The sequence below is a fragment of the Bubalus bubalis genome, chromosome 9 (assembly GCF_019923935.1).
Source record: "Bubalus bubalis isolate 160015118507 breed Murrah chromosome 9, NDDB_SH_1, whole genome shotgun sequence".
Classification (NCBI taxonomy): Eukaryota; Metazoa; Chordata; class Mammalia; order Artiodactyla; family Bovidae; genus Bubalus; species Bubalus bubalis.
Window position 1 is genome coordinate 49,992,635 of NC_059165.1, and position 26,024 is coordinate 50,018,658.

Genomic DNA, 26,024 nt, shown 5'->3' on the forward strand with positions numbered 1-26,024 from the left:
TGTTCTTGCCTGGAGAATCCCAGGGACAGGGGAGCCTGGTGGGCTGCCATCTCTGGGGTCACACAGAGTTGGACACGACTGAAGTGACTTAGCAGCAGCACCAGCAGCAGTCACCATCTGTAGTGATTTTGGAGCCCAGAAAAGTAAGATCTGACACTGTTTCCACTCTTTCCCCATCTATTTCCCATGAAGTGATGGGACCGGATGCCATGATCTTCGTTTTCTGAATGTTGAGCTTTAAGCCAACTTTTTCACTCTCCACTTTTACTTTCATCAAGAGGCTTTTGAGTTCCTCTTCACTTTCTGCCATAAGGGTGGTGTCATCGGCATATCTGAGGTTATGGATATTTCTCCTAGCAATCTTGATTCCAGCTTGTGTTTCTTCTAGTCCAGCGTTTCTCATGATGTACTCTGCATAGAAGTTAAATAAACAGGGTGACAATATACAGCCTTGACGAACTCCTTTTCCTATTTGGAACCAGTCTGTTGTTCCATGTCCAGTTCTAACTGGTGCTTCCTGACCTGCATACAAATTTCTCAAGAGGCAGATCAGGTGGTCTGGTATTCCCATCTCTTTCAGAATTTCCCACAGTTTATTGTGATCCACACAGTCAAAGGCTTTGGCATAGTCAATAAAGCAGAAATAGATGCTTTTCTGGAAAGGTAACCACAAACAGAACAAAAAGACAACTCACAGAATGGAGAAAATATTTGCAAAGTAACCAAAAAAGGATTAATCTCCAAAATTTACAGAAAGTTCATACAGATCTATATCCAAAAAAAAAGGAAAACACAATCAAAAACTCGGCATAAGATTCTAAATAGGTATTTCTCCAAACAAAGTATACAGATGGCCAAAAACATATGCTCAACATGACTAATTATTGGATAAATGCAAATCAAAACTACAATGAGGTTATCACCTCACACTGATCAGTACGGCCATCATCAAAAAGTCTACAAACAATAAATTAGATTCCACATATAAGTGATTGTATGTGATATCTACAAAGCTCATGCTATCAGGTATGTATGGAGTCTAAAGAAAGAGACACAAATGAACTTATACACAAAACAGAAACAGACTCATAGGCTTGGAAAACAAACTTACTGTTACCTAAAGGGGAAAGGTAGTGGGGGGAGGGATAAATTCGGAGGTTCAGATTAATATATATACTCTACTATATGTAAAATAGATAATCAACAATGATCTACTGTATAGCACAGGGAACTCTACACATACTCTGTAAAAACCTATACGGGAAAAGCATCTGAAAAAGAATAGGTCTATGGATATATATAACTAAAAAAATGAAATGTGAAAGAAAAAAGTTAATGTAAAAAAAGAAAATGGGACACTATACAGCTTTTAAAAATGACAAATTTTAGCCTTAACTTTTTCAAAGCTTAGAAATGACTCAGAAGTAAGGCAAATGGTAAGAAGTCATGCTTTATAAGGCAGTTTTCCTGTTCAGTAACCTCAGTTAATAATTCAAAACCATCATGAGCATGTCTACCTAACGAAAAGAATGTGAGTGCCGTGGGGCAAGGATGTGGTATTTTTTTTTTTTAAATAGCATGCCCAGTGCCCTTGATGTGTACTCTATCAAGGCTAATTAAAATTCCATTATTCCTCTCCATGGCTTTCAGATTTGCAACATCATGAACGCGCCTTCAGAGGACTTTTTTGCATTCCAGGTAAGTCATTTTTCATTTGCTATCTTAGTTACTTGGTATTTTTCCCCGCAAGGAGGACTAGAATACATTAAAATCTATCTACGTTATTGGGAAGCAATCTCAATAAAGTGAAAATGTGAGTGCAAAAAAGTCATGTGCCAATGGAAGTGGGGAGAGAATTAATTTGGTAAATGCCAAGGTTCCATTTGGTTTTAAGGTTTATAGCCTTTGCTTTCTGGTCTCAGGACCTTTGCTTATGCAATTCTCTCTCTCACATTGCTTATGCAATGCTCTCTCCCCTTCAATGACAGACTCAATGCTATGAAACTTTTATGAAGTTTTATTCTACTTCCCCTGGCTGAGTATCATTTCTGTCTCCTTAAGATGATCACAGAATCTTGTTTAGTATTCCATTTGATGTTGTCTGTGTGTCTTTTTAAAAAAATGTTTGTGGAGGGCACGGTCTGGGCCAGCCATTGGCACAATGCTACGCTGGCTACAGAGGTGGACCAGACAGGCATGGTCTACGTTTGCCAGGAGGAGCTCATGATCTCATGGGGAGAGAGACATGTGGAGTGCTGGCCAGGAGAAGGGTAGAGGAGGGAATCTCAGGGGGGGCCTGAGTTCATCCAGAAGGAATCAAGGAATGTGTCCTTGAGAAATTACATTTGAGCAGTAAAAAATGGAGAGAGGATTGCAGGAAAGAGAAAGAAGGAAGGAAGAAGAGTAGACCAATGAGCCTGAGGGGAGAGTGGCAGGAGGAAGTTCTAGAGAGGGAGACAGAGGCCAGATCACACAGGGCCTGGAAGTCCATGCCAAGAAGTTTGTCTTTGTCACTCCATTTCCCTTACCTCGTATTTTATGCTCCTTCCTTGCCTTTTAGACTAATTCTTCTTGGCAAAATATTGGTTTCCTTAGGTCAAAGGTTGTGGCTTATCTTTCTTAACTTCTTCAGTTGCAGGTGCCCTGTCAATATTTTGAGTTTAGCATTTTAGATATACAGAAAACAAATCATGAGTGGTCAGAAAATAATTAAGAAGGAAATAAAAATGACTCATTTAAATATTAGTGTCTTATGTGTTTACTCCTTGAAGAACATTATGAAAGACCTTAGGGAGAATATCCTTCCAAGGTTAAAACTGTATGTCTTGTGTTGTGATGTTGATCATATCAGTATGACAAGGCAGATTGTTGCTGAGAGTTGCTACCATGATTATAACCAAAACAGAGCTTGGTCTTTACCCAAGTCATCTGATTAAAGTTTACTCATATTCATAAGTCAAATCTGGTCTTGTTTTTAGATCATAGTCTTCTATCTCCACAAAGTAGCCCAAGTGATGTTTTTAAAAAAACTTCTCTACCCTTCTCCTGGCCAGCACTCCACATGTCTCTCTCCTCATGAGATCATGAGCTCCTGGCAAACATAGACCATGCCTGTCCAAATAACTTCTCTCCTTAAAAATCTTTAATGCTTTTTAAACTCAAAACTTCCAGGCCCTGTGTGACCTGGCCTCTGTCTCCCTCTCTAGAATTTCCTCCTGCCACTCTCCCCTCAGGCTCATTGGTCTACTCTTCCTTCCACAAGTCTTCTCTTTCCTGCAATCCTCTCTCCATTTTTTACTGCTCAAATGTAATTTCTCAAGGACACATTCCTTGATTCCTTCTGGATGAACTCAGGCCCCCCTGAGATTCCCTCCTCTACCCTTCTCCTGGCCAGCACTCCACATGTCTCTCTCCCCATGAGATCATGAGCTCCTGGCAAACATAGACCATGCCTGTCCAAATAACTTCTCTCCTTAAAAATCTTTAATGCTTTCCCATTTCACTCTTGATAAAATCTGCCTCCTTATCAGGGCCTTCTGAGGGAAGGGACTCCCCCAAGGTGAGGAAGAGAGTGGGGAGGAAGGCAGGCCTTAAACTCAAGTTTCCTGACTGACAGCCCTACGCCCTTTGGACTATGTTCTTCATCCCTATGGGGTCACTCTCCTACCAGGTGATACCAGTGTTACAGAAATAATAATAACCATCATATTGCCACCTTCAAAACCTTGGAACCTCTGAGCTGGAAGATTCTCCGACTCCAGGAAAGCTTTCATGACTTCCTTCCCTTCCCCGGCTCCCACAGACCCTGAGAGAACTTCCTGCATGCCATCTGATGGCCTCCTTACCTTCCAGATGATGGGCAACTTGAGAACAACACCTGTGCCTTACTTGCCTTGGTTTCCTCAGATTCTAGCTCTTGCACGTTGTAAAACACTTGATAAATCTGTAATGAATCAGTGGGAAAAGAGCCTAGAAAGTATCTAGTCTAGTTATTCCCATTTTTATAGATGATGGAAGTGAAGATCGAATAGGAAATGACTCACAAAGAGCACCTTCTAATTGACCAAGAAATCTCACCTCTATTTTCTCATTTGTCCCATGAGGCACAGACTCTCACGACCGTCCCCACGTATAGATGAGAAAATTGAGGCCCACAGAGATAAAATGACATGCCAAAAGGAACACAGACGGGCAGATTGGCAGTCAAAAGGTGCAGGTTATATCTACTTGATGAGTTCAAAGTTACAAGTATCACCAGGGCCCCTGCCAAGCCAGTCCTCCACAGTCAGCTCCTGCATCTGAAAGGGAAACACTGCCTCCCTGGACTGTCTGTGGGCATCCTTAGAGCCAGCAACACACAACTCACTGCCTGGCACGTAATGGCCCTGATATCTGAGGAATGAAAATGGTATTGCTCTTTGGCTTATGGAGCTCCCACCAGATGGGCAAAACTGCTCGTGGCGTTTGGTGACTAAAACCAGGCGTAACCCAGCAAGGTCTAACCTGCCAACCCCTCAGCCAAGCAGAGTCACAACACAGCATGAAATCCATCATGGATGTCTCTGTAGCCTGGTACCCAGGCAACTTATTCTGGCTCTTCTCTTGCAGAAAGAGCCTCTGGATGAGTCTGGATGGATGATTAAAAATGTCCTTTCTATGCCAATTGTGAACAAGAAGGAGGAAATTGTTGGAGTGGCCACGTTTTACAATCGCAAAGATGGGAAACCCTTTGATGAAATGGATGAGACCCTCATGGAGGTATAGTTTTTAAGGAGGCTTCTGGACATGGGACTTCCAGAGCCACGTGGTGGGGACCTAGCATGCTGCTGTCCCAGCCCAGGACGGATGGGGGCTCACCTCGTAGATACTTTCCTGATCCGATGTTTTTGTTTGGCTGCCCTCCTGCACTGCCTCTGTTGTCAAAGAAATCTATATTCCCTTCTTTAAAAATTAACAAACTTTACCTTTTAGAGAAGCTTTAGGTTCACAGCAAAGTTGAGCAGAAAGCACAGAGTTCATTTATGTCCTCTGTCCCCACATGGGAACAACACATTCCCTTTTTGTGAAGCTGTTATGCATGAGGACGACGCTTTGTGCTAGAGCTTTACTCAAAGTGTATTCTCATCCATCATTTTATCTTATCCTCACAGCATCCCTTTGAGGAGGCCAGCACACAGCTAACCACATCTGTTTTATAGCTGAGAAGATAGAGGCTTAGAGAGTCTTGCCCCAAGTTACAGAGAAAGGACCAGACCAGAATGTTCTCCCTCTGATTCTTCCTTTCTTTCCTTTCAGTCTTTGGCCCAGTTCCTGGGCTGGTCTGTCTTAAATCCTGACACTTATGAGTTGATGAACAAACTTGAAAACAGGAAGGATATTTTCCAAGACATGGTGAAATACCACGTGAAGTGTGACAATGAAGAAATCCAGACAATCTTGGTGGGTAGTGGTTTTCCCATTTCTCCTCAAGAAAAGGCCGTTCTGGGAACAGCTATCCCTCCCAGGGTTCAGTTCAGTTCAGTCACTCAGTCGTGTCTGACTCCTTGCAACCCCATGAACCACAGCATGCCAGGCCTCCCTGTCCATCACCAACTCCCAAAGTCCACCCAAACCCAAGTCCCTTGAGTCAGTTATGCCATCCAACCATCTTATCCTCTGTTGTCCCCTTCTTCTCCTGCCCTCAATCTTTCCCAGCATCAGGGTCTTTTCAAATGAGTCAGCTCTTCGCATCAGGTGGCCAAAGTATTGGAGTTTCAGCTTCAACATCAGTCCTTCCAATGAACATCCAGGACTGATCTCCTTTAGGATGGACTGGTTGGATCTCCTTGCAGTCCAAGGGACTCTCAAGTTACCTCAGTCTTAAAACCATGCCTTGGCTTAGCAGCTCTAGAAACTCCATTTTCCTCTGTGCTCAGGGCTGACTTGATTGGTACTAGAGATGGAGTCACCAACCACAATTCCCACTCTGAGAGGAAGCTCTATCTGACAGACCAATGGATAATGGTCAGTTGCTCAGAGCCTCCCTCCGTGAGGTCAGCTAACCGCACCTATTTTATAGCTGAGAAGGTGGGGGCTCAGAGAGTCTTGCTCTAAATTACAGAGGCAGGATCAGACCTGCCTTAGGAGGTCAAACTTTCTGAGCAAAGAAATAGTTCAGAGGGTAGCGTCAGATGTTGGCAGGAAGCCATCACATAGCTTCATCGCTATAGAGTATATCTGGTATTTCATACCTGTGATGCTTACAATAGCCCAGTAAGATGGGCACAGTAAGGATTTTCACCCTATTGTAGACATGAAGAAATTGAGGCCTAGAAGGGGGAAGGAAGTTATCCCCAAATCACACAGCTCACTAAATAGTTCTCATTTAACATTTATCAGGATAATGAGCAAATTATCACTGTTATGAAAGGACTTCCTTGGAAGGTAGCGAGCACCATGTCATGGGAAATATTGCAACACAGGCTGGATGATCACATATCAAGGATGCTATAGAGGAGAATCCCACGTGGGTGGGAAATAGGATGATAGGCTTTCCAAGATATGTGAAAATCAGTGATCCACCATTCCTGGAATTTTGGACTCAGAAAGATCAAGATTTTACAAGGAAACTGAATTAACCAAAGAGCATTAGATATGATGCCCAGCTGAGTTCCCAAGACTTGTTGGGTTTATGCACTGCACAAGTTGAAAAAATATAAGCCAAATGTGTTCAGAGGGCATTTCTCAAGCTGGAAAGATATCACAACAAATTGGATCATTTTGATCCCAATAACTGGGAAATTCAGAGAAGAAAATATCTAGTTTGGATGAACTGGTTAATGGTTTGCTTGTCTCAGTCCACAATTTTAAGCCACATGATGTATATGTAGACCCTATGGAGGCATGTGAAAGTTGCTAGTTGTGTCCAACTCTTTGTGACCCCATAGACTATACAGTCAATGGAATTCTCCAGGCCAGAATACTAGAGTGGGTCGCCTTTCCCTTCTCCAGGAGATCTTCCCAACCCAGGGATCAAACCCAGGTCTCCCACATTGCAGGTAGATTCTTTACCAGCTGAGCCACAAGGGAAGCCCTATGGAGGCATAGTGAACCAGTTAAAAGTAGGTAGACTGTGCTCTAGATCAAGAAATCTGGAACAAGTTATTGGGTCCAGGTTCCTCTCCCCCTGTAACACAGGGAAAATAGGACCAGAGGGGAAGGAACTTGGCTCAAGTCCCATAGTAAGAGGAAAAGCCAGGGCCATGAGCAAGACCTCCAGGCTCTCAGTTAGTAATAAAAACAGTAAGAATGTCAACAGCATTATTTAATCCTAGCACTCACTATATACCAAGCACTGCTCTCAGTGATTTACATGCATTGTTTTAATTTCATATACATTTTTAAAAATGACTTTGGATAATCTAATTTTAATCTGCCAGTTAAGTATTTTTAGTATCCCCATTTTGCAGATGAGGAATGGGGGATCCAATTGGTAGAGTTTGAATTTGCACGCAGGACTCCATGACTCCAAATCCCATGACCTTGAATTACTTGTCAATAAATGCTGAATGGGAGCCTCTCTGAGTTGGTAGCTCTGTTGCAAGAACTTTGGAGGAAGAAGAAAAAAGGAAATGGAAAAGTAGAGACATACTTTGACCTCAGATATAGTAAACTAATATTTTTCTCTGCTCTTTCGGGCCCTGGCAGAAAACCAGAGAGGTGTATGGGAAGGAGCCATGGGAATGCGAGGAAGAAGAACTGGCTGAGATCCTGGTGAGCTGGGCAGCAGTGCCGGTCCTGACCTGTTGCAAGCGCAGGGCATGCGTGCCCCTGCACGTGTGGGGAGCATCTCTGTCAAGTGTGGCCCTTGCCACTCTGCTCTGATCCTTCCAGCAGACTCAGATCAGGGACAGGGCTGGTGGGGGGTGGGGTGAGGGAGGGACCAAGGGATTCCGCATGTGCCCCAGTCACTTGACTCCATGTTTCATACAGCAAGGAGAGCTGCCAGATGCAGACAAATATGAAATTAATAAATTCCACTTCAGCGACCTGCCCCTGACGGAACTGGAGCTGGTGAAATGTGGAATTCAGATGTACTATGAGCTCAAAGTGGTGGATAAATTTCACATTCCTCAGGAGGTGAGGTTGAAACAAACCTTTGGTTTCCCTTTTTTTCCCTTCCTTTCTTGCTTGCTTAAAACAAAACAAAACAAAAAAAAAACCTCAATCTGTAAACTGCCTTAGAAAGAGTGTACTCTCAGTTTTTAAGATTTAAAGCATTAGTCACATCACACAGATGAGTCATTTACCAGAAAAGAGACACATGGTTCCTCTGAGCTGTGATGTTTCTCAAGGTAGGTTCTGAGGCACTGAGTTCTGAAGGTTGTGGATAAAAGCGATGCAAAAAAAAAAGTTCCTACAGTTCAACAGGGTGGGAAATGTGTGTTAAATCCATTTAGACAGGGCTTTTCCCCCTGCAGGATTCCTTAGGTGTCCTGTGCATCTAGAGGCATGGGGATGGACAGAAAAGGAGCTGGGGGTGTATTGTGTGCAGAATTTCCCAGACTTCTTTGATTAAAGCAGCAGTCCTAACTGTGCTTTAAACTACATCAGTATCACCTGAAAATGGATCAATGCCAGCACGGGTCCACCAACACCCGCACATACACCCTCTTTCTCCCCCTCCTCTCTCCACTGGCTGTGAGGAATCTGAAATTGTTTTAAGAAGACCTTCCCATACCCCACAGCAAAGCAGATATGCACTCAAGTTTGAGACCCACTGATTTCAACACGCCTTTGGTTTTCTCTCCTCCACTTCCTGCAAGTTTCTCCTAGGGCCTTGTTTCATAACCACGTCCATTGTCATAGTATCCAGCCGTCCGAAAGTGCTCTCACAGTCTTAGTGCACTGTGGTCGGGTGTGGGGACCGGAACACTGAGGGGCTCAGCCAGCCGGGCGCCCCCACCCGCCCCAGTGCGGTGCTGCCGCCTTACAGTGTGCTGTGTGTGTGTTCACAGGCCCTGGTGCGGTTCATGTATTCCCTGAGCAAGGGCTACCGCAGGATCACCTACCACAACTGGCGGCACGGCTTCAACGTGGGGCAGACCATGTTCTCCTTGCTGGTGGTACGAGAACAGGGGGACCCAGCAGCGTGGTGGGAGGGACCTCGGGCTGCTAGGGGCTCCCGCTACCCTGGGCACCTCAGTGCAGCTCGCCAGGCAGCAACCGGCATCATTCTTCTATTTATCGCCTTTTTAAAAAATAGACAACAAGAGTACATGCTTAGCATAAATGAATTCCAAGAAGCGAGAAGTATGTAAAATAAAAAGTGAAAGAAAGGCAGCATTCTACTCCCACCCCTAAGCCAGTATTTGGAGAAAACCATGGCACAGCTCCTTCCAGGTTTCCTTCCAGAAGCATCGAGATAGATTTGTTCACACACAAATACACAAAATTTATTTTATTTATAACCAATTAAACAATATGATTCTATAATATGCTTTTTTATTTGAAAGTATATAAATATATCAATCATGTTTTCCTATATATATATTTTATTGTGGTAAAACATATAACCTAAAATTTACCATTTTTAGGTGCATAATTCAGTGGCATCAAGAACATCCACAGTATTGTGCAACCATCACTACTCTCCATCTCTAGAACTTTTCCAACTTCCCAGACACCCTGTCTCCATTAAACAACATTAATACAACTCCCCATTTCCTCAGTCTCCAGCCCCTGGGAGCCAGCATTCTACTTTTTCAGTCTCTATGAATTCCCTTTTTTATAGGTACCTCACCTAAGTAGAATCATACAGTATTTGTCCTTTTGTGTCTGATCAATTTCACTTAGCATAATGTCTTCAAGGCTTATCCATGATCTAATTTTATGACTTCATAGTATTTTGCATTGTTTAAGTAGACAACAATTTCTTTACCTAGCTCCCCTATTCAGAGAAGGCAATGGCAACCCATTCCAGTACTCTTGCCTAGACAACCCCATGGACAGAGGAGCCTGGTAGGCTGCGGTCCATGGGGTCGCTAAGAGTCGAACAGGACTGAGCGTCTTCACTTTCACTTTTCACTTTCATGCATTGGAGAAGGAAATGGCAACCCACTCCAGTGTTCTTGCCTGGAGAAGTCCAGGGACAGGGGAGCCTCGTGGGCTGCCGTCTGTGGAGTCGCACAGAGTCGGACACGACTGAAGCAACTTAGCAGCAGCAGCAGCAGCAGCAGCTCCCTTATGAGGATTGCTTTTGATCTTTCACTATTATGAACAATGCTATTATGTCCTTGGATGGACATACCAATGTGTATATATGTGAGTCATTTTGTCTCAGAAGGTTTGGAGCTTTTATATTTCATTTAAAAGTGTTTTCCCATCCAGGTCACAACACAAATCTCTGCCCTTGCCCAGTGTCCCCATCCTCATTCCTTTCCCTTGTGTCTGGAATGGTCAGGCCGGAGAAAGCACTGGGGCCCGGGGGCAGGAATTCTAGCCAGGCTGCCTCTGAAGGTGAAAAACATACCATTTAGACGTGATTTATTTCTTAGAGTCACAAGTCAGCGGCACCTCCTCAGGGCTCTTTCCACCCTCAACTCCAACACCGGGCACAAACAAGGAGTTAAGTGAGGACAGCCAGGGAAAAACTCTTCTGAGCTGTGTTTGAACCAGTAGACCAGGTTTGGAAGGTTTGTTTTACCAGTCTGGACATGTTCCAACACCGTCTAAATCCTCAAAGTCCAGGGCTGTCTGTTTCTCAGCAATCATCCAGTCTGACGCCCTCCACTTTAAGGCCCAGAGGGAGGTGGGACCAGCTAAGGTGACTCGGGAGTAAAACGACCCACCATCACCTTTGCCTGGACTGTCCCAGTTCTAGCACAGAAAGTCCCATATCCCACATCTCAGTCCTGGCAAACGTCTGGTCATCCTGTGGCACCAGGGGTTGAGCCAAGATCAGACCTGTGTTTCCAAGCACCAGGACCTCCCCCTTACTCCTGCTCTCTCAGTCCTGCTTCCAAGGCCCCCACAAAAGGAGTGAGTAGCATCTCTGACTGCCCTTCCAGACTGGAAAGCTGAAGCGATACTTCACAGACCTGGAGGCCTTGGCCATGGTCACCGCCGCCTTCTGCCATGACATTGACCACAGAGGCACTAACAATCTCTACCAGATGAAGTGAGTCAGCCCTTACTGGCCCTTCTCTCTACCTCCTGCCTCTGGGATTGATTACCTAGATCTGAATGGGTCTTAGACAGACTCACTTGCCATGGGGAATTCCCATGGTCCACAGCTTCCCACTTCCTCCTACCCTTTGGTTTTGGGTAAACTCCTGTGATAGAATAATGAAGCTCAAATATGTCCACACCCCAGTGCCTGGGGCCTGGGGATATGTTGCCTTACATTCAAAGGAAACTTCATAAACGTGATTAAGGATGTTGAAATATAGGGATTATCTTGGGTTATCCAAGTGGGCCCCAAATAGTTAGAAGGGTCCTTGTAAGAAGGAGGTAGGAACTCAGGGAGGACAGAAGATGCTACACTGTTGGCTTTGAAGATGCAGGATAAGTCACAAGCCAAGGAATTAGGGGCCTCTAGAAGCTAGAAAAGGCAAGGAAACAGTCTCCTCTAGAACCTCCAGAAGGAACGCAGCTCTTCAGACCATTTTAGACTTCTAAACTCCAGAGCTGAAAGACACTAAATTTTTCTTGTTTTAAGACATTTAAGTTTGTGGTGATTTTTTAGAGCAGCAACAGGAAACTAATAAACTTTCTCACTCTGCTCCTTCCTCTCCTACCTACTGAACTAATTTAAGCCAAGATGTTAGTAACTGCTAATGATTCATTTATTCACCTTGGGTTTATAATGCGCAAAAGGCCAGCATGGTAGGCCCTATGTTAGGCAAAGGAGGTTCCATGGTGAACAAACCAGACACAGTCCCTGACTTCACAGAGCGTATATCCTAGTCTCTGGAGTAGGGGCCGGGAACCATGGTCTTGGGAGACCCTCATGACCACCACGTGGACTGGCAGAGCAGGGACTAGTGTCGTACCCAGGCTCTGCCCAGGGCCCACAGACTATAAGTCATGCTTCTGTGAGTCTTCTCAGTTTCTGCCTGCTGCTCCAAGGTTAGAGATTATGTTTACATTTTACCTTGTAGAAAGTGAAGTACTGATCTCAGTGCTTGGCACACAACAAGAGCTCAGCAAATATTTACTGAATAAAGACGTGAATAAATATGTTGCTTGTGGGAATCCAGTGACTTCTCAGAATCAGGTTTGGAAGATCTGGGGCTCGGCGATCTTTAAAGCACTGGCCCAGTGCCAGTGTCCATGGATGGCTATGGGGACGGGTCTGTAAAACTGCACGTGGCATTGTGTTTGTCTCTTTTTCTGGGGATAAGGGTCCACACTTCTAGGGAGGCCATGTCCCCAAAGAGGCCCATCGTTAGTTATGGAGAAAGTTACAGTATGAGAGCCAGGACACCTGCTATCTAGTCCTATTTCTCACCATCGTACTGTGTGACAAGTCCCTTCTTATTCTTGCACTTCAACCTCTCTGCCTGCAGAATTAGGAGGCAACAGGAACGGATGATGTCTTTAACCTTCATCTCAGCCATTCCATGTTAATCCTCTCTGTGTGTCTCTTTCTCTCCCATTCAGATCCCAGAACCCACTGGCCAAGCTCCATGGGTCCTCCATCTTGGAAAGACACCACTTGGAGTTTGGTAAAACACTGTTGAGAGATGAGGTAGGATGAGGGCCCTCTGCATTGGCTTTGGGGCCTGAGATGGAGTCCCCATCTCACAAGAAGCCTGAGTGTAGCCAGGCATTGGCCTGGACTGTCTCTCTGGTCACCTGGGGCAGCCATCGGGAATTGAATGACTTTACTGCCAGCGTCACTTCTCCCTTCTCTCCTTCTCACATCACTTCTATCCCTCCATTTTCTCTTTAGAGCCTAAATATCTTTCAGAACCTCAATCGCAGGCAGCATGAGCATGCAATCCACATGATGGACATCGCGATCATTGCTACAGACCTTGCCTTGTATTTCAAGTTGGTATTTCTTCTCATTTTAAGAATAAAAATGATTAGGGAATTCCCTGCCAGTCCAGTGGTTAAGACTTGGGAATTTTACTGCCATGGGGCCAGGTTCTGTCCCTAGCAGGGGAAATAAGATCCTGCAAGCTGCAAGGCATGGACAAACAAAAACAATACTGATTATTATAAAAATAATGAACACCACAGTTCTAATTGATTTAGTGAGTATTCTGTGCCAGGTACCACACTTGTGCTATGGACGCATCCATTCTCACTACAGCTCTGAGTTAGATAGTCTTACCCTGTTATACAGTTGGGGAAACTGAGATCAGGGGAAGATTAGCTAAGATCAGATACTAAACCCATGGTAGAGTCTGAGTTAGAACCTAGGTCTTCACTCCCAGGCATTGGTTCTTTTCACCTTTCTTTTTAAAAGTTACACTGCCGTAATTAGCCTCTGAAACAACCAACATTAGAAGGCCAGGGGTTGCCTTATTCTAATATGTGCTCCTTTAACAAACTGGTGTGTTTTGTAGGAAAAGGACGATGTTCCAAAAGATCGTGGATCAGTCTAAGACATACGAGACTCAACAGGAGTGGACGCAGTACATGATGCTGGATCAGACACGGAAGGAAATTGTCATGTGAGTTGAGACAAGACTTAAACCCTGATTGCCTTAAGCCCAGGGTCAAAAGGCAAGATGCTATACTGACAGGCCTCTCCATCTTCAAGAGAGCCCTGCAAAACTTTTCATTCTGGAGGCCTCTGACACACAAAACAAAGAAGTTATGCCAAAACAGCACTGCAAAAATGGTATGTTTACTCTTCATTCTAGCACAAAAATACAAGACAGTACCTGTAGCTCGGTAAGTAAAGAATCTGTCTCCAATACAGAAGACCACCTGTAATGCAGGAGACATGGGTTCAATCCCTGGGTGGGGAAGATACCTTGGAGAAGAAAATGGCACCCACTCCAGTATTCTTGCCTGGAAAATCCCATGGACAGGGGAGCCAGGTGGGCTACAGTCCATGGGGTTGCAAAGGGTCAGACACGAGTGAGTGACTAAGAATGTATGCATGCATGCATACCTCTCTGTATACAAAAAGTACAAGATTTGAAGTACTTCTATGCTAAAATGCAGAATTTTGGTGGTGAAGTGATATAACTTTTGGTGATAAAGTTTTTGATAAAACACAGAGCACTAAACCAATTATGGTTTGAGTGATAGCTAAGTGTTACTCAGAATATATGGGCTTAATCTCTTTAGTGTTCCCTTACACATGGCAAAAGCAGGCATGCAATTCACAAGTTAGTTCCCTGGTTTGTGTGACATTCATAGTGCTTTGTTGGCACAAGGTCTGGTAATGCGACTCAAAGCTTTCTGGTGAATATTTTTTAGTTTCTCAGTATGCTTCCTTGATTCACCTCAGTTGATGGTGGGGTTAGAAATGCAAATTTGAGTCTTTTCATGACTACGTGGCCCAAGCCAATGGGTCCCCTGGCTTCCCTATGACAGGTCCTAGGTGATATTAAAGGAGACAATGCCTGACCCAGGACCCAGAGAACTGTTGTTTGTTTATCCCTAGATGCTTCTGCAGAGGTGAGGTTTAATCAAGTCACGAATTCCATAAGTCCAGAGAAGAGACAGCTGCTGGGACAGGCTCAGGAAAGATGGGGCCAGTTGTCTTTCCCTCAGCTGTGAAGTTGTCCAACCAAGCCTCCCCAAAGGTCCTCCCACCCTGAGGAGCAGTGTGACCTGTGCCCACTGAACAATGAGTCACGCTCTAGTGAGAGCTGCTCCCAGGCAGACCAGGAGCTGCTCCACAATGTTTCAAAATGGTGCTGCAGAAGGACTGAATGAGTGGAAAGAACCCTAAGTTCTTGGACAGGGGGACTTATTATTACAAAGTTGTCTGTTCTCCCTATTTAGTTATTTATTTAAAGTGATTCCAAAGAAAATATCAACTTTATTTTGTGGAGAATTAGGAAGCCAATTCCAAAATCCTTATGAGAATTAAGTATGAAAAAAAGCCAGAAAATTCTGAGGAAAAAAGGAAATAATAGGGGCCAGCAGAACTGAAGATAGCTCAGTCCTAGGTATGAGCAGGAGAGGTCAGTAGACAGACTCAGAAGACAATGCCTGTGCTAAAAGTAGATTTTCTGCCAGTGGAGAAGGATAATTTCATAAATGGTGTTGGGACCATGAGGTGATCTGATGGATTTTTTTTCCCCCCAAGACCAGCAAGCAGTTCTCCAGTGCTCAGTGAACAGACTAAGGGCTCAGCCTCACAAGACTGGCTTCCTTTCAGATGAAGCCAGTCCGGGTTGCCTGTGCTTCTGATTGCCCAGCTATAAACTGGAAGTTGCTGTGAACTCCTCCTTGGGTTTGATTAATTTGTTAGCATGGCCCACAGAACTCAGAGAAGCATTTACTTACATTACTAGTTTAGTATAAGGATTATTACAAAGAATATAGAAGAACAGTCAAAGAGGTACATAAGGTAAGGCCAGAAGGGTCCTGAATGCAGGGGCTTCCATTACTACAGAACTGGGGTGTGCTCATCCATGCTGATGCTTATTAAATCTTTGTTCAATAGTTTTTACAAAGCTTAATCTGCAGCTCCCCCCACCCCTTTCCCAGAGGCCAGCAGGTTGGGCTGAAAGTCCATCCTTCTATTCCCTTGGTCTTTCAGGTAGGCCTGACCCCATCTAGGGACCCTACCCTCAGTCACTCTAAGTCACTTCATTAGCATAAACCCAAAGGGGGCTTCTTGGGAAGGACAAGACACTTGTATCACTAGGGAAATCTCAAGGGTTTTAGGAGCTCTGTGTGAGGAACCAGGGACAAAGAAGAAATATATTTCAGATTCTGCCATAGGTGGTCACAGAGGCAGACCCCTATTTCACTCCTATAGCAAATAAATTCAAGATGAATCAAGGATTTTAAAATAATGAGAAAATAAACTAATAATATGGAGAGAGGAAAAAAGCTTGGGAGAATTGAAAAGAGTAAGCTTTTCTAAGTGTGACATAAAATTCAAAAGTCGTAAAGAGACTGATAAATTTGACTACATGAAACTTTAGAGATTTCTGGACAACACCCACAAAAACTCAGAGCCAAAGTCAGAATTTAAATGATACACTGGAGGGAAATATGTGTAATGCTTCTGACAGAAAAAAAGCTAGTTTCCTCAGTCGTGTTAATATAATTCAAGAAAAAGACTAATCCCACAGAAAAATGAGCAAAAGGCGTGAGCAAACATTTCCCAGAAAAGGAATTACAGTGGGATGTAAACATATGAAAAGATGATGACCTTAGCCATAGTGAGACAAATGAAAAATAAAACTACTTTGGGATATAACTGTTCATCCCTCCTACTGGCAAAGATGAAGTGCTTGCTAACACGTGGTGTTGGGCAAACTGAGGGGCAACAGGCAACCCTATTCACTGTGCTGGGAATGTAAACAGGTGCAGTTTTTGTTTCTTCATTTTTCAATGTTGGCTTATACTTTTTACCCTGACCACCCAGGGCCATGGCAGTGAAAGCACCAAGTCCTAACCCCTGGATGGCCAGGTAGCTCTCCAACAGGTGCAGTTTTACGAAGGGCAATGCCTATCAAAATTGAAACCAGCCATACTCTTTGGCCCAGGAAATCCCAGATCCAGGATTTACCCTACAGAATGTCTCCCACCTATGCTACAAGAAGTATGCATAGAGTTATTCATTGCAACATTACTTGTAATCACAAAAAATATTGAAAAAGACTTAAAAGACCATCATGGGGGACCAGGTTAAATACATTATATTATTTACACACAGTGTGGTGTCATGCAGTTTACAAAGATATGACATGAAAGATTTCAAAAAAAAAAATAAATAAATAAAGCCAGAAGCAAGACTTCTTGAATCATGGTAAAAGCCAACGTAGTCTTAAGCGGAAGTCTTCAGACTGCACACACAGCCCTTGCAAAGCCTTCCAAGACAAACACAGGCTTGGATGGTCTCAGGGGAATCCGTATTTTCTCTTTACATTATCTTCCGGAGAAAGTGCAGTAGGTGAGGCATGGTCAGTTCCTCACTCTTATCCCATGTAACAAAATAAAGACAAACTTGCCCTTTCTTGAAGTCTATAGTGTGAAGACCCCTGGGGCATCAAACAGAGGGACAATAAATATTGGTGTTTTCAAAGCTCCTTTTAATCATGGCGTTATAAACCCAAGGGAGGGCTTTGGACCTTCCCTGTCTTATATATTTATTTTGTTAGGGCGTTAGAAGTGGAGAGCTTTGTCCTTTGATTGTACAGTGGGGCAGCAGAAGCTGAGCATCTCTTATTTAGCACTCTACTTCCTTCAGAGAATGAACCACACTCTCTGCTGTTAGGCATGTGGGATGGCCCCCTGCTATCAGGGCCATCAAAAAGGTAGCAGTACTTGATTTCATCCATGCTTCTGTCTGTCTATCCGTCAATCTATCTAGTCTGCCTACATACCTATCCATCTATTAGTACCTCTGCCTTTCTTAGAATTAAGAATAAAAAATAAGGTGGGTGTCAGCAGAATGCATTCTAATAACATGCTTATATGAAATGAAAAATAAGGGTCAGATTCTTTCTGAAACAAGTCTTATTTTCAGGCTTCAGTTGACAATAAAAGACTGGCATTTCCAAGTATGTTACATGGCAGATATTTCCAAAAATAAATGAATCAAACTTGAAGGTTCAAGGTTTTGATGAAAATGTTGCTAAATGTTGTGATAAGATAAAAGCACTTTATAAAAAATACAGCACTGGGAGGGGGAGGGATAAATTGGGAGTTTGGGATGACATATATACACTACCATATTAAAAATAGATAACCAGCAAGGACATACTGTGCAGCACAGGGAACTCTGCTCACTCTTCTGTAATAACCTAAATGGGAAAAGAATTTGAAATAAAGAATAGATACATGTATAACTGAATCACTTGCTGTACACTTGACGCTAATGCAACATTGTTAATCGCTCCAATATAAGAAAAAAGTCAAAAAATATAAAACTGGAAGATATATTAAAGTGAATAGTGTTTTAATTGACTTAACATATTCTGAGTATCTTGGGTTAACCAAAGTGCCACACAGAAAGTGTCTGGGGTACAATTAATAGTCATATGAGGAATCTTAGTCAAATTTTTATGGCATAATTCCCGGAAACTGAGGAAGTGAATGACTCTAATGTTTGCTTTAGACAAACTTAAAGGAGAATCTGATTAAACTGTCAACTGATAATGTGGAAGAATTTAAAGAATGGAATGATGTTGTAACAAAACTTTTTCCATTCCCAGGGTTTCTAATTGTTGCATCTAATTAGTCTTGCAGTATGAAATATTCACTAACTCATTTTTGGCCATGTCACATGGCTTAGGTCCCCAACTAGGGATTGAACTCTCGCCTTGGCAGTGAAAGCTCAGAGTTCTAACCACTAGACTGCCAGGGAATTCCCCATGTATTAACTGATTAAAAAAAAAAAATAGTCCCATCCTCTCTATCAATAGATGAACTTCCAAAAATATTTGAGTTTTTAATAATTTATAAAAAACAGATAATATATTTTATTGTATTGGTTAATCATGTAATAATAGTAATTCACTCCAGAACAGAAGTTTTCTATACTTGGAGATCTATGGTCAAAGACAACAATATTTAGTTACATATTTCAATTAATGGACATATTTGGTTAAAAATCAGTATGAAAAAGTGATCAACACATTTCATATATATATTTGAATATCTGTGATATATATACAGTTATACACATATATAGATATACATACACACAAATATAAAACCTTAGGATAAACTCTGTAGGGGAAGTTAACTGGAAATACATGTTTATGGAGAAAAAAAGAATGCAAAGTTCCAGACTTTTGTTTTTAATTGAAGCATAGTTGATGTACAATATTATGTAACTTTTAGGTGTATAATATGGTGATTCACAATTTTTAAAGGTTATAGTCCATTTATAGTTATTATAAAATATTGGCTATATTCTGTGCTGTACAATGCATCCATGTAGCTTATTTTATACATAGTAGTTTGTGTCTCTTAATTTCTTATATTGTTATTCCCCACTTCCCTCTCCCTACTGGTAACCAGTGTATCTCCAGTTTGTCCTTCATATCTGTGAGTCTGCTGCTGCTGCTTTTATCATGTTCACTAGTTTGTTGTATTTTTTAGAGTCCATGTTTAAAAGACATCATATAGTATTTGCTTTTCTCTGACTGATTTCACTTAGCATAATACCATCTAAGTCAATCTATGTTGCTGCAAATACAAAATTTCATTCTTTTTTATGACTGGATATTACTCCGTTGGATGGATGGATGTGTGTATGTGTATATATGTATGTACACACACACATATATACATATATGTATATATGTATGTACACACACATATACACACACATACCACATCTTTATCCCTTCATCTGTTGACAGACACTGAGGTTGCTTCAATACCTTGACAACTGTAAACAGTGCTGCCAAGAACACTGGGATGCATGTGTCTTTTTGAATTAGTGTTTTTTCCCCAGATATATAACCAGGAGTGGAGTTTCTGTGTCATATGGTTCTGTTTTTAGTTTTATGAGAAATTGTCATACTGTTTTCCACAATGGCTGAACCAATTTACATTCCCACCAACAGTGTATAAGAGTTCCCTTTTCTCCACACTCTCATCAGCACTTTTTTTTTTTTTAATGATAAAGGTCTTTCTGACAAGTGTGAGGTGATCTCTCATTGTGATTTTGATTTGCATTTCCCTGATGATTAGCAATGTTAAGCATCTTTCCATGTTCCTATTGGTAATCTGCGTTTCCTCTTTGGAAAAATGTCTATTCAGTTCTTCTGCTCATTTTTTAATCAAATTGTTCACTTTTTTATTTTCAGGCTGTTTTTTTTTTTTTATATTGTAGGAATAGTTTATATTTTTGGATACTAAACTTCTTATTGGACATGTCAATTGCAAATATTTTTTCTCATTCTATGGGTTGAATCATTGGTTTGTCAATGGTTTCCTTTGCTGTGAAAAAGCTTTTCAGTTTAATTAGGTCCCATTTGTTTACTTTTGCTTTTCCTTCCTTTGCTTCAGAAGACAGATTCAAAAAAATATTGGAACAATTTATGTCAAAGAGTGTTCTGCCTACCTTTTCCTCCAGGAGATTTATTGTGTCTGGTCTTAGGTTTGTGTGTGCATGCTAAGTCGCTTCAGTAGTGTCTGACTCTCTGTGACCCTGTGGATTGTAGCCCATCAGGCTCACCTGTCCATGGGATTCTCTAGGCAAAGCCTTCTATCTCCTGCATTGGCAGGCAGGTTCTTTACCACTAGCACCACTTGGGAAGCCTTTAAAACTCTAGAATCTTAAAGAAATGCTGTTTCATTTGTTTTTAAATGGATGGTACACTGATGGTTGATATAAAAATGCTATGCTATTTAGATTTCTTTATATTTAAAGAATAATGCAACCATTTCATTTATTTTTATGATCATAATTATTTTTATTAAGCCAAAAACGTAACAGAGCTTTACAGGGAGAACCCAACTACATTTAATTAAACATAAAAATATAGATTAAATTACAACAAAAGAAACAGCCTATCACTGAAGACACATTAATACAAGAAAGTTACAAGGAACCCATTTAAGATTTTTAGAAGGTAACATTCTCAACAATATAAGTGATCTGGGTACCATGATGTAGGAGGAGGTAGTAATACTATTTGCAGAGTCCTCAATCTTTCAAGACTGGGTAAGTAAGTCAAGATGTCAACTTAAAAATGTACAAGAAGGTAAACATTTTTCAGAATTCTTCTGGTAGGCACTCAGTGAAAAATGTTCAAAGATCTATAAAGTAGGGTTCTCAATCTTAACACTATTGACATTTGGGAGCAATAACTGTAATAGGGGCTCTCCCGTGCATTTAAAGATATTTAACATAATCCCTGGTTTCTACTCAGTAGATCCCAGTAGCAGCCCCTCCTCCCCAGCTGTGACAAGCAGAACTATCTCCAGACATGGCCAAATATCCCCTGGGAGCAAACGTGGCACCTGGTTGAAAGCACTGCTGTGAAGCGGTCTTGGGGCTGGTCCAGCTATTAGGTGATTAGACACATAATTAGAGCTACTACACACCTGGGTATAGTGTACCTGTTACACACTTAGGGCTTCAGCTCCAGAGGGTCTGGTCTCATCTCTCTCACTTCTTGGTGATTGACCTTGAGCAGGTAACTTCACTTCTCTGTGCCTGTTTCCTCATCTGCTCAGAGAGTAATGGTAGTATCTACCTTATGGATTATCACAGGGGCTGAGCCGGGACACGTGGAGTGCTGTGCTGCATTGCTCATGGCAGGCATGGTGTCAGGCTTTTCATGTGATATAAAGAGACCTGTGTATTTTGGCCTTTGTCCCTATTTCCCAACACAGATTCTAAAACCCTTGATAATGATGAGTCATAGACTTGATAGGAGTGTCTTTGGTTCTAAGGGTTTCCCTGGTAGCTCAGCTGGTAAAGAATCCACCTGCAATGCAGGAGACCCCAGTTCAATTCCTGGGTCGGGAAGATCCACTGGAGAAGGGATAGGCTACCCACTCCAGTATTCTTGGGCTTCCCTGGTGGCTTAGCTGGTAAAGAATCTGCCTGCAATGTGGGAGACCTGGGTTCAATCCCTGGGTTGGGAAGATCCCCTGGAGAAGGGAAAGGCTACCCACTCCAGTATTCTGGCCTGGAGAATTCCATGGACTATACAGTCCACGGGGTCGCAAAGAGTCGGACACGACTGGGCCACTTTCACTTTCTTTTGGCTCTAATGAGGCAACTCTTGGTAGAACCCTAGAGGGCTTCAGGATAGGTGCTGATCACTAGAAAGACAAAGATTTCATTAGAAGCTTGAAACTTTCAGCCCCAGCCCAACCTCTGGGGAGGGGAAGAGGACTGAAGACTGAATCAGTCAGTGGCCAATGATTTAATAAACCATGTTTATGGGGCAAAATCTCCATAAAAACCTATGAAAAACAGTTTGAAGAGCCACTAAGTCAGTGAACACATCGACAGGCTGGGAGGGTGACATGTCTGAAAAGGGCGTGGAAGCTCTGTAGGCACTCCCAACCCCACCTTGTCCTGTGCGTCTCTTCCATTTGGCTATTCCTAAGTTATATCTTACGGACATCCCTGGTGGCTCAGACGGTAAAGCGTCTGTCTACAATGCGGGAGACCTGGGTTCAATCCCTGGGTCGGGAAGATCCCCTGGAGAAGGAAATGGCAATCCACTCCAGTACTATTGCCTGGAAAATCCCATGGACAGAGGAACCTCGTAGGCTACAGTCCATGGGGTCGCAAAGAGTCAGACATGACTGAGCGACTTCACTTTCACTTTTCACTTTCAAGTTATATTCTATACGGCAAACTGGCAAAGAGAAGAGTTTTCCGAAGTTTTATGAGTTGTCCTAACAAGTTTTTAAACCTGGGGTTCATGAGAACCCCTTGCCTCTGTAGTCAAGTCAGAGGTGTGGTAGCCTAGGGCTCTGATACTTGCAACTGACTTCCAAAGTGAGGGCAGTCTTATTGGATTGAGCCCGCCAACCTGCAAAATCTGATGCTAGTCAAGTGTTAAAAGTGAATTGTATTGAATCAAATTGAATCTGAGGACACCCAGTTGGTGACAGAATTGGTTGTTTTGAGGAAAAAACCCAGCACTTGCCTCCTCTGCTCTGATTATCTTGGAGGGCTCCGGTTGGTAACCTTCATCTTATTTGAGGTCCACACCTCAACCCTTGAGGTATCTTTTTTTTTTTTTTCTCCTCATCCTGAGGTATGTGGGCTCTTAGTTCCCTGACCAGGGATCAAACTCATGCCCCCTTCAGTGGAAGTCCCTGCAGAATCCTAAGCACTGGACCACTAGGGAAGTCCCAACCACATTTGTGAGTCTCCTGCTTTGCTATCTCTTGGGTCACCCTAATGCAGTGTGCTTACTGTAGGACCAGGATGTTACAGTACCTTCAGAATCAGGGCGTGACATCAGTGATGCCATCCAACCATCTCATCCTCTTTCATCCCCTTCTCCTCCTGCCCTCAATCTTTCCCAGCATCAGGGTCTTTTCCAATGAGTCAGCTCTCTGCATCAGGTGGTCAAAGTATTGGAGTTTCAGCTTCAACATCAGTCCCTCCAATGAACACCCAGGACTGACCTCCTTTAGGATGGACTGGTTGGATCTCCTTGCAGTCCAAGGGACTCTCAAGAGTCTTCTCCAACACCACAGTTCAAAAGCATCAATTCTTTGGCACTCAGTTTTCTTTATAGTCCAACACTCACATCCATACATGACCAATGGAAAAACAATAGCCTTAACTAGACGGACTTTTGTTGGCAAAGTAATGTCTCTGCTTTAGAATATGCTGTCTAGGATGGTCATAATTTTTCTTCCAAGGAGAAAGCATCCTTTAATTTCATGGCTGCAGTCACCATCGGCACTGATTTTGCAGCCCCCCAAAATAAACTCTGCCACGGTTTCCACTGTTTCCCCATATATTTCCCATGAAGTGATGGGACCAGATGCCATGATCTTTGTTTTCTGAATGTTGAGCTTTAAGCCAACTTTTTCACTCTCTCTTTGACTTTCATTAAGAGGCTCTTAAGTTCTTCACTTTCTGCCATAAGGGTGGTGTCATCTGTATATCGGAGGTTATTGATATTTCTCCCGGCAATCTTGACTCCAGCTTGTGCTTCATCCAGCCCAGCATTTCTCATGATGTACTCTTTAAATAAGCAGGGTGAAAATATACAGCCTTGATGTACTCCTGTCCTGATTTGGAACCAGTCTGTTGTTCCATGTCCAGTTCTAAGGTCACTGCTTCCTGACCTGCATACAGATTTCTCAAGAGGAAGGTCAGGTGGTCTGGTATTCCTATCTCTTGAAGAATTTTCCACAATTTGCTGTGATCCACACAGTCAAAGGCTTTGGCATAGTCAATAAAACAGAAATAGATGTTTTTCTAGAACTCTCTTGCTTTTTGATGATCCAGCTGATGTTGGCGATTTGATCTGTGTTTCCTCTGCCTTTTCTAAAACTAGCTTGAAGGTCTGTAAGTTCATGGTTCACGTATTGTTGAATCCTGGCTTGGAGAATTTTGAGCATTACTTTACTAGTGTGTGAGATGAGTGCAATTGTGCAGTAGTTTGAGCTTTCTTTGGCATTGCCTTTCCTTGGGATTGGAATGAAAACTGACATTTTCCAATCCTGTGGCCACTGCTGAGTTTTCCAAATTTGCTGGCATATTGAGTACAGCACTTTCACAGCATCATCTTTTAGAATTTAAAATAACTCAACTGGAATTCCATCACCTCCACTAGCTTTGCTTGTAGTGATGCTTCCTAAGGCCCACTTGACTTCACTTTCCAGGATGTCTGGCTCTAGGTGATTATACCATCGTGATTATCTGGGTCATGAAGATCTTTTTTGTACAGTATTTCTGTGTATTCTTGCCACCTCTTCTTAATATCTTCTGCTTCTGTTAGGTCCATACCATTTCTGTCCTTTATTGAGCCCATCTTTGCATGCAATGTTCCCTTGGTAGCTTTAATTTTCTTGAAGAGATCTCTAGTCTTTCCCATTCTATTGTTTCCTCTATTTCTTTGCATTGATCACTGAGGAAGGCTTTCTTATCTCTCCTTGCTATTCTTTGGAACTCTGCATTCAAATGGGTATATCTTTCCTTTACTCCTTTGCTTTTCACTTCTCTTCTTTTCACAGCTATTTGTAAGGCCTCCTCAGACAGCCATTTTGCCTTTTTGCATTTCTTTTTCTTGGGGATGGTCTTGAGCCCTGTCTCCTGTACAATGTCACAAACCTCCGTACATAGTTCATCAGGCACTTTATCAGATCTAATCCCTTGAATCTATTTCTCACTTTCACTGTATAATTGTAAGGGATTTGATTTAGGTCATACCTGAATGGTCTAGTGGGTTTTCCCTACTTTCTTTAAGTCTGAATTTGGCAATAAGGAATTCATGATCTGAGCCACAGTCAGCCCCCAGTCCTGTTTTTGCTGACTGTATAGAGCTTCTCCATCTTTGGCTGCAAAGAATATAATCAATCTGATTTCGGTATTGACCATCTGGTGACATCCATGTGTAGAGTCTTCTCTTGTGTTGTTGGAAGAGGGTGTTTGCTATGACCAGCGCGTTCTCTTGGCAAAACTCTGTTAGCCTTTACCCTGCTTCATTCTGTACTCCAAGGTCAAATTTGCCTGTTACTCCAGGTATTTCTTGACTTCCTACTTTTGCATTCAAGTTCCCTATAATGAAAAGGACATCTTTTTGGGGTGTTAGCTCTAGAAAGTCTTGTAGGTCTTCATAGAACCATTCAACTTCAGCTTCTTCAGAATTACTGGTTGGGGCATAGACTTGGATTACCGTGATAGTGAATGGTTTGCCTTGGAAACGAACAGAGATCATTCTGTCGTTTTTGAGATTGCATCCAAGTACTGCAGTTTGGACTCTCTTGTTGATTATGATGGCTACTCCATTTCTTCTAAGGGATTCTTGCCCACAGCAGTAGAAATAATGGTCATCTGAGTTAAATTCACCCATACCAGTCCATTTTAGTTAGCTCATTCCTAAAATGTCGATGTTCACTCTTGCCATCTTCTGTTTGACCACTTCCAATTTGCCTTGATTCATGGACCTAATATTCCAGGTTCCTATGCAATATTGCTCTTTACAGCATCGGACTTTACTTCCATCACCAGTCACATCCACAACTGGGTGTTGTTTTTGCTTTGGCCCCGTCTCTTCTTTCTTTCTGGAGTTATTTCTCCAATGATCTCCAGTAGCATATTGGGCACCTACTGACCTGGGGAGTTCATCTTTCAGTGTCCTATCTTTTTGCCTTTTCATACTGTGCATGAGGTTCTCAAGGCAAGAATACTGAAGTGGTTTGCCATTCCCTTCTCCAGTGGACCACGTTTT

General features: G+C 42.6%; 1 protein-coding gene across 1 annotated transcript in view; it reads left to right on the top strand.

The window, feature by feature from the left end:
• PDE6A (phosphodiesterase 6A) overlaps nt 1-26,024 on the top strand; it is an 80,089-nt gene that overhangs the window by 43,379 nt on the left and 10,686 nt on the right. Inside the window, exons 8-17 of the mRNA XM_006043077.4 lie at nt 1,651-1,698; nt 4,609-4,758; nt 5,296-5,439; nt 7,687-7,752; nt 7,972-8,118; nt 8,997-9,104; nt 11,049-11,158; nt 12,643-12,730; nt 12,935-13,035; nt 13,557-13,664. Of these exons, the coding sequence (XP_006043139.1) occupies nt 1,651-1,698; nt 4,609-4,758; nt 5,296-5,439; nt 7,687-7,752; nt 7,972-8,118; nt 8,997-9,104; nt 11,049-11,158; nt 12,643-12,730; nt 12,935-13,035; nt 13,557-13,664 (1,070 nt within the window). The remainder of the gene's footprint in view (nt 1-1,650; nt 1,699-4,608; nt 4,759-5,295; nt 5,440-7,686; nt 7,753-7,971; nt 8,119-8,996; nt 9,105-11,048; nt 11,159-12,642; nt 12,731-12,934; nt 13,036-13,556; nt 13,665-26,024) is intronic.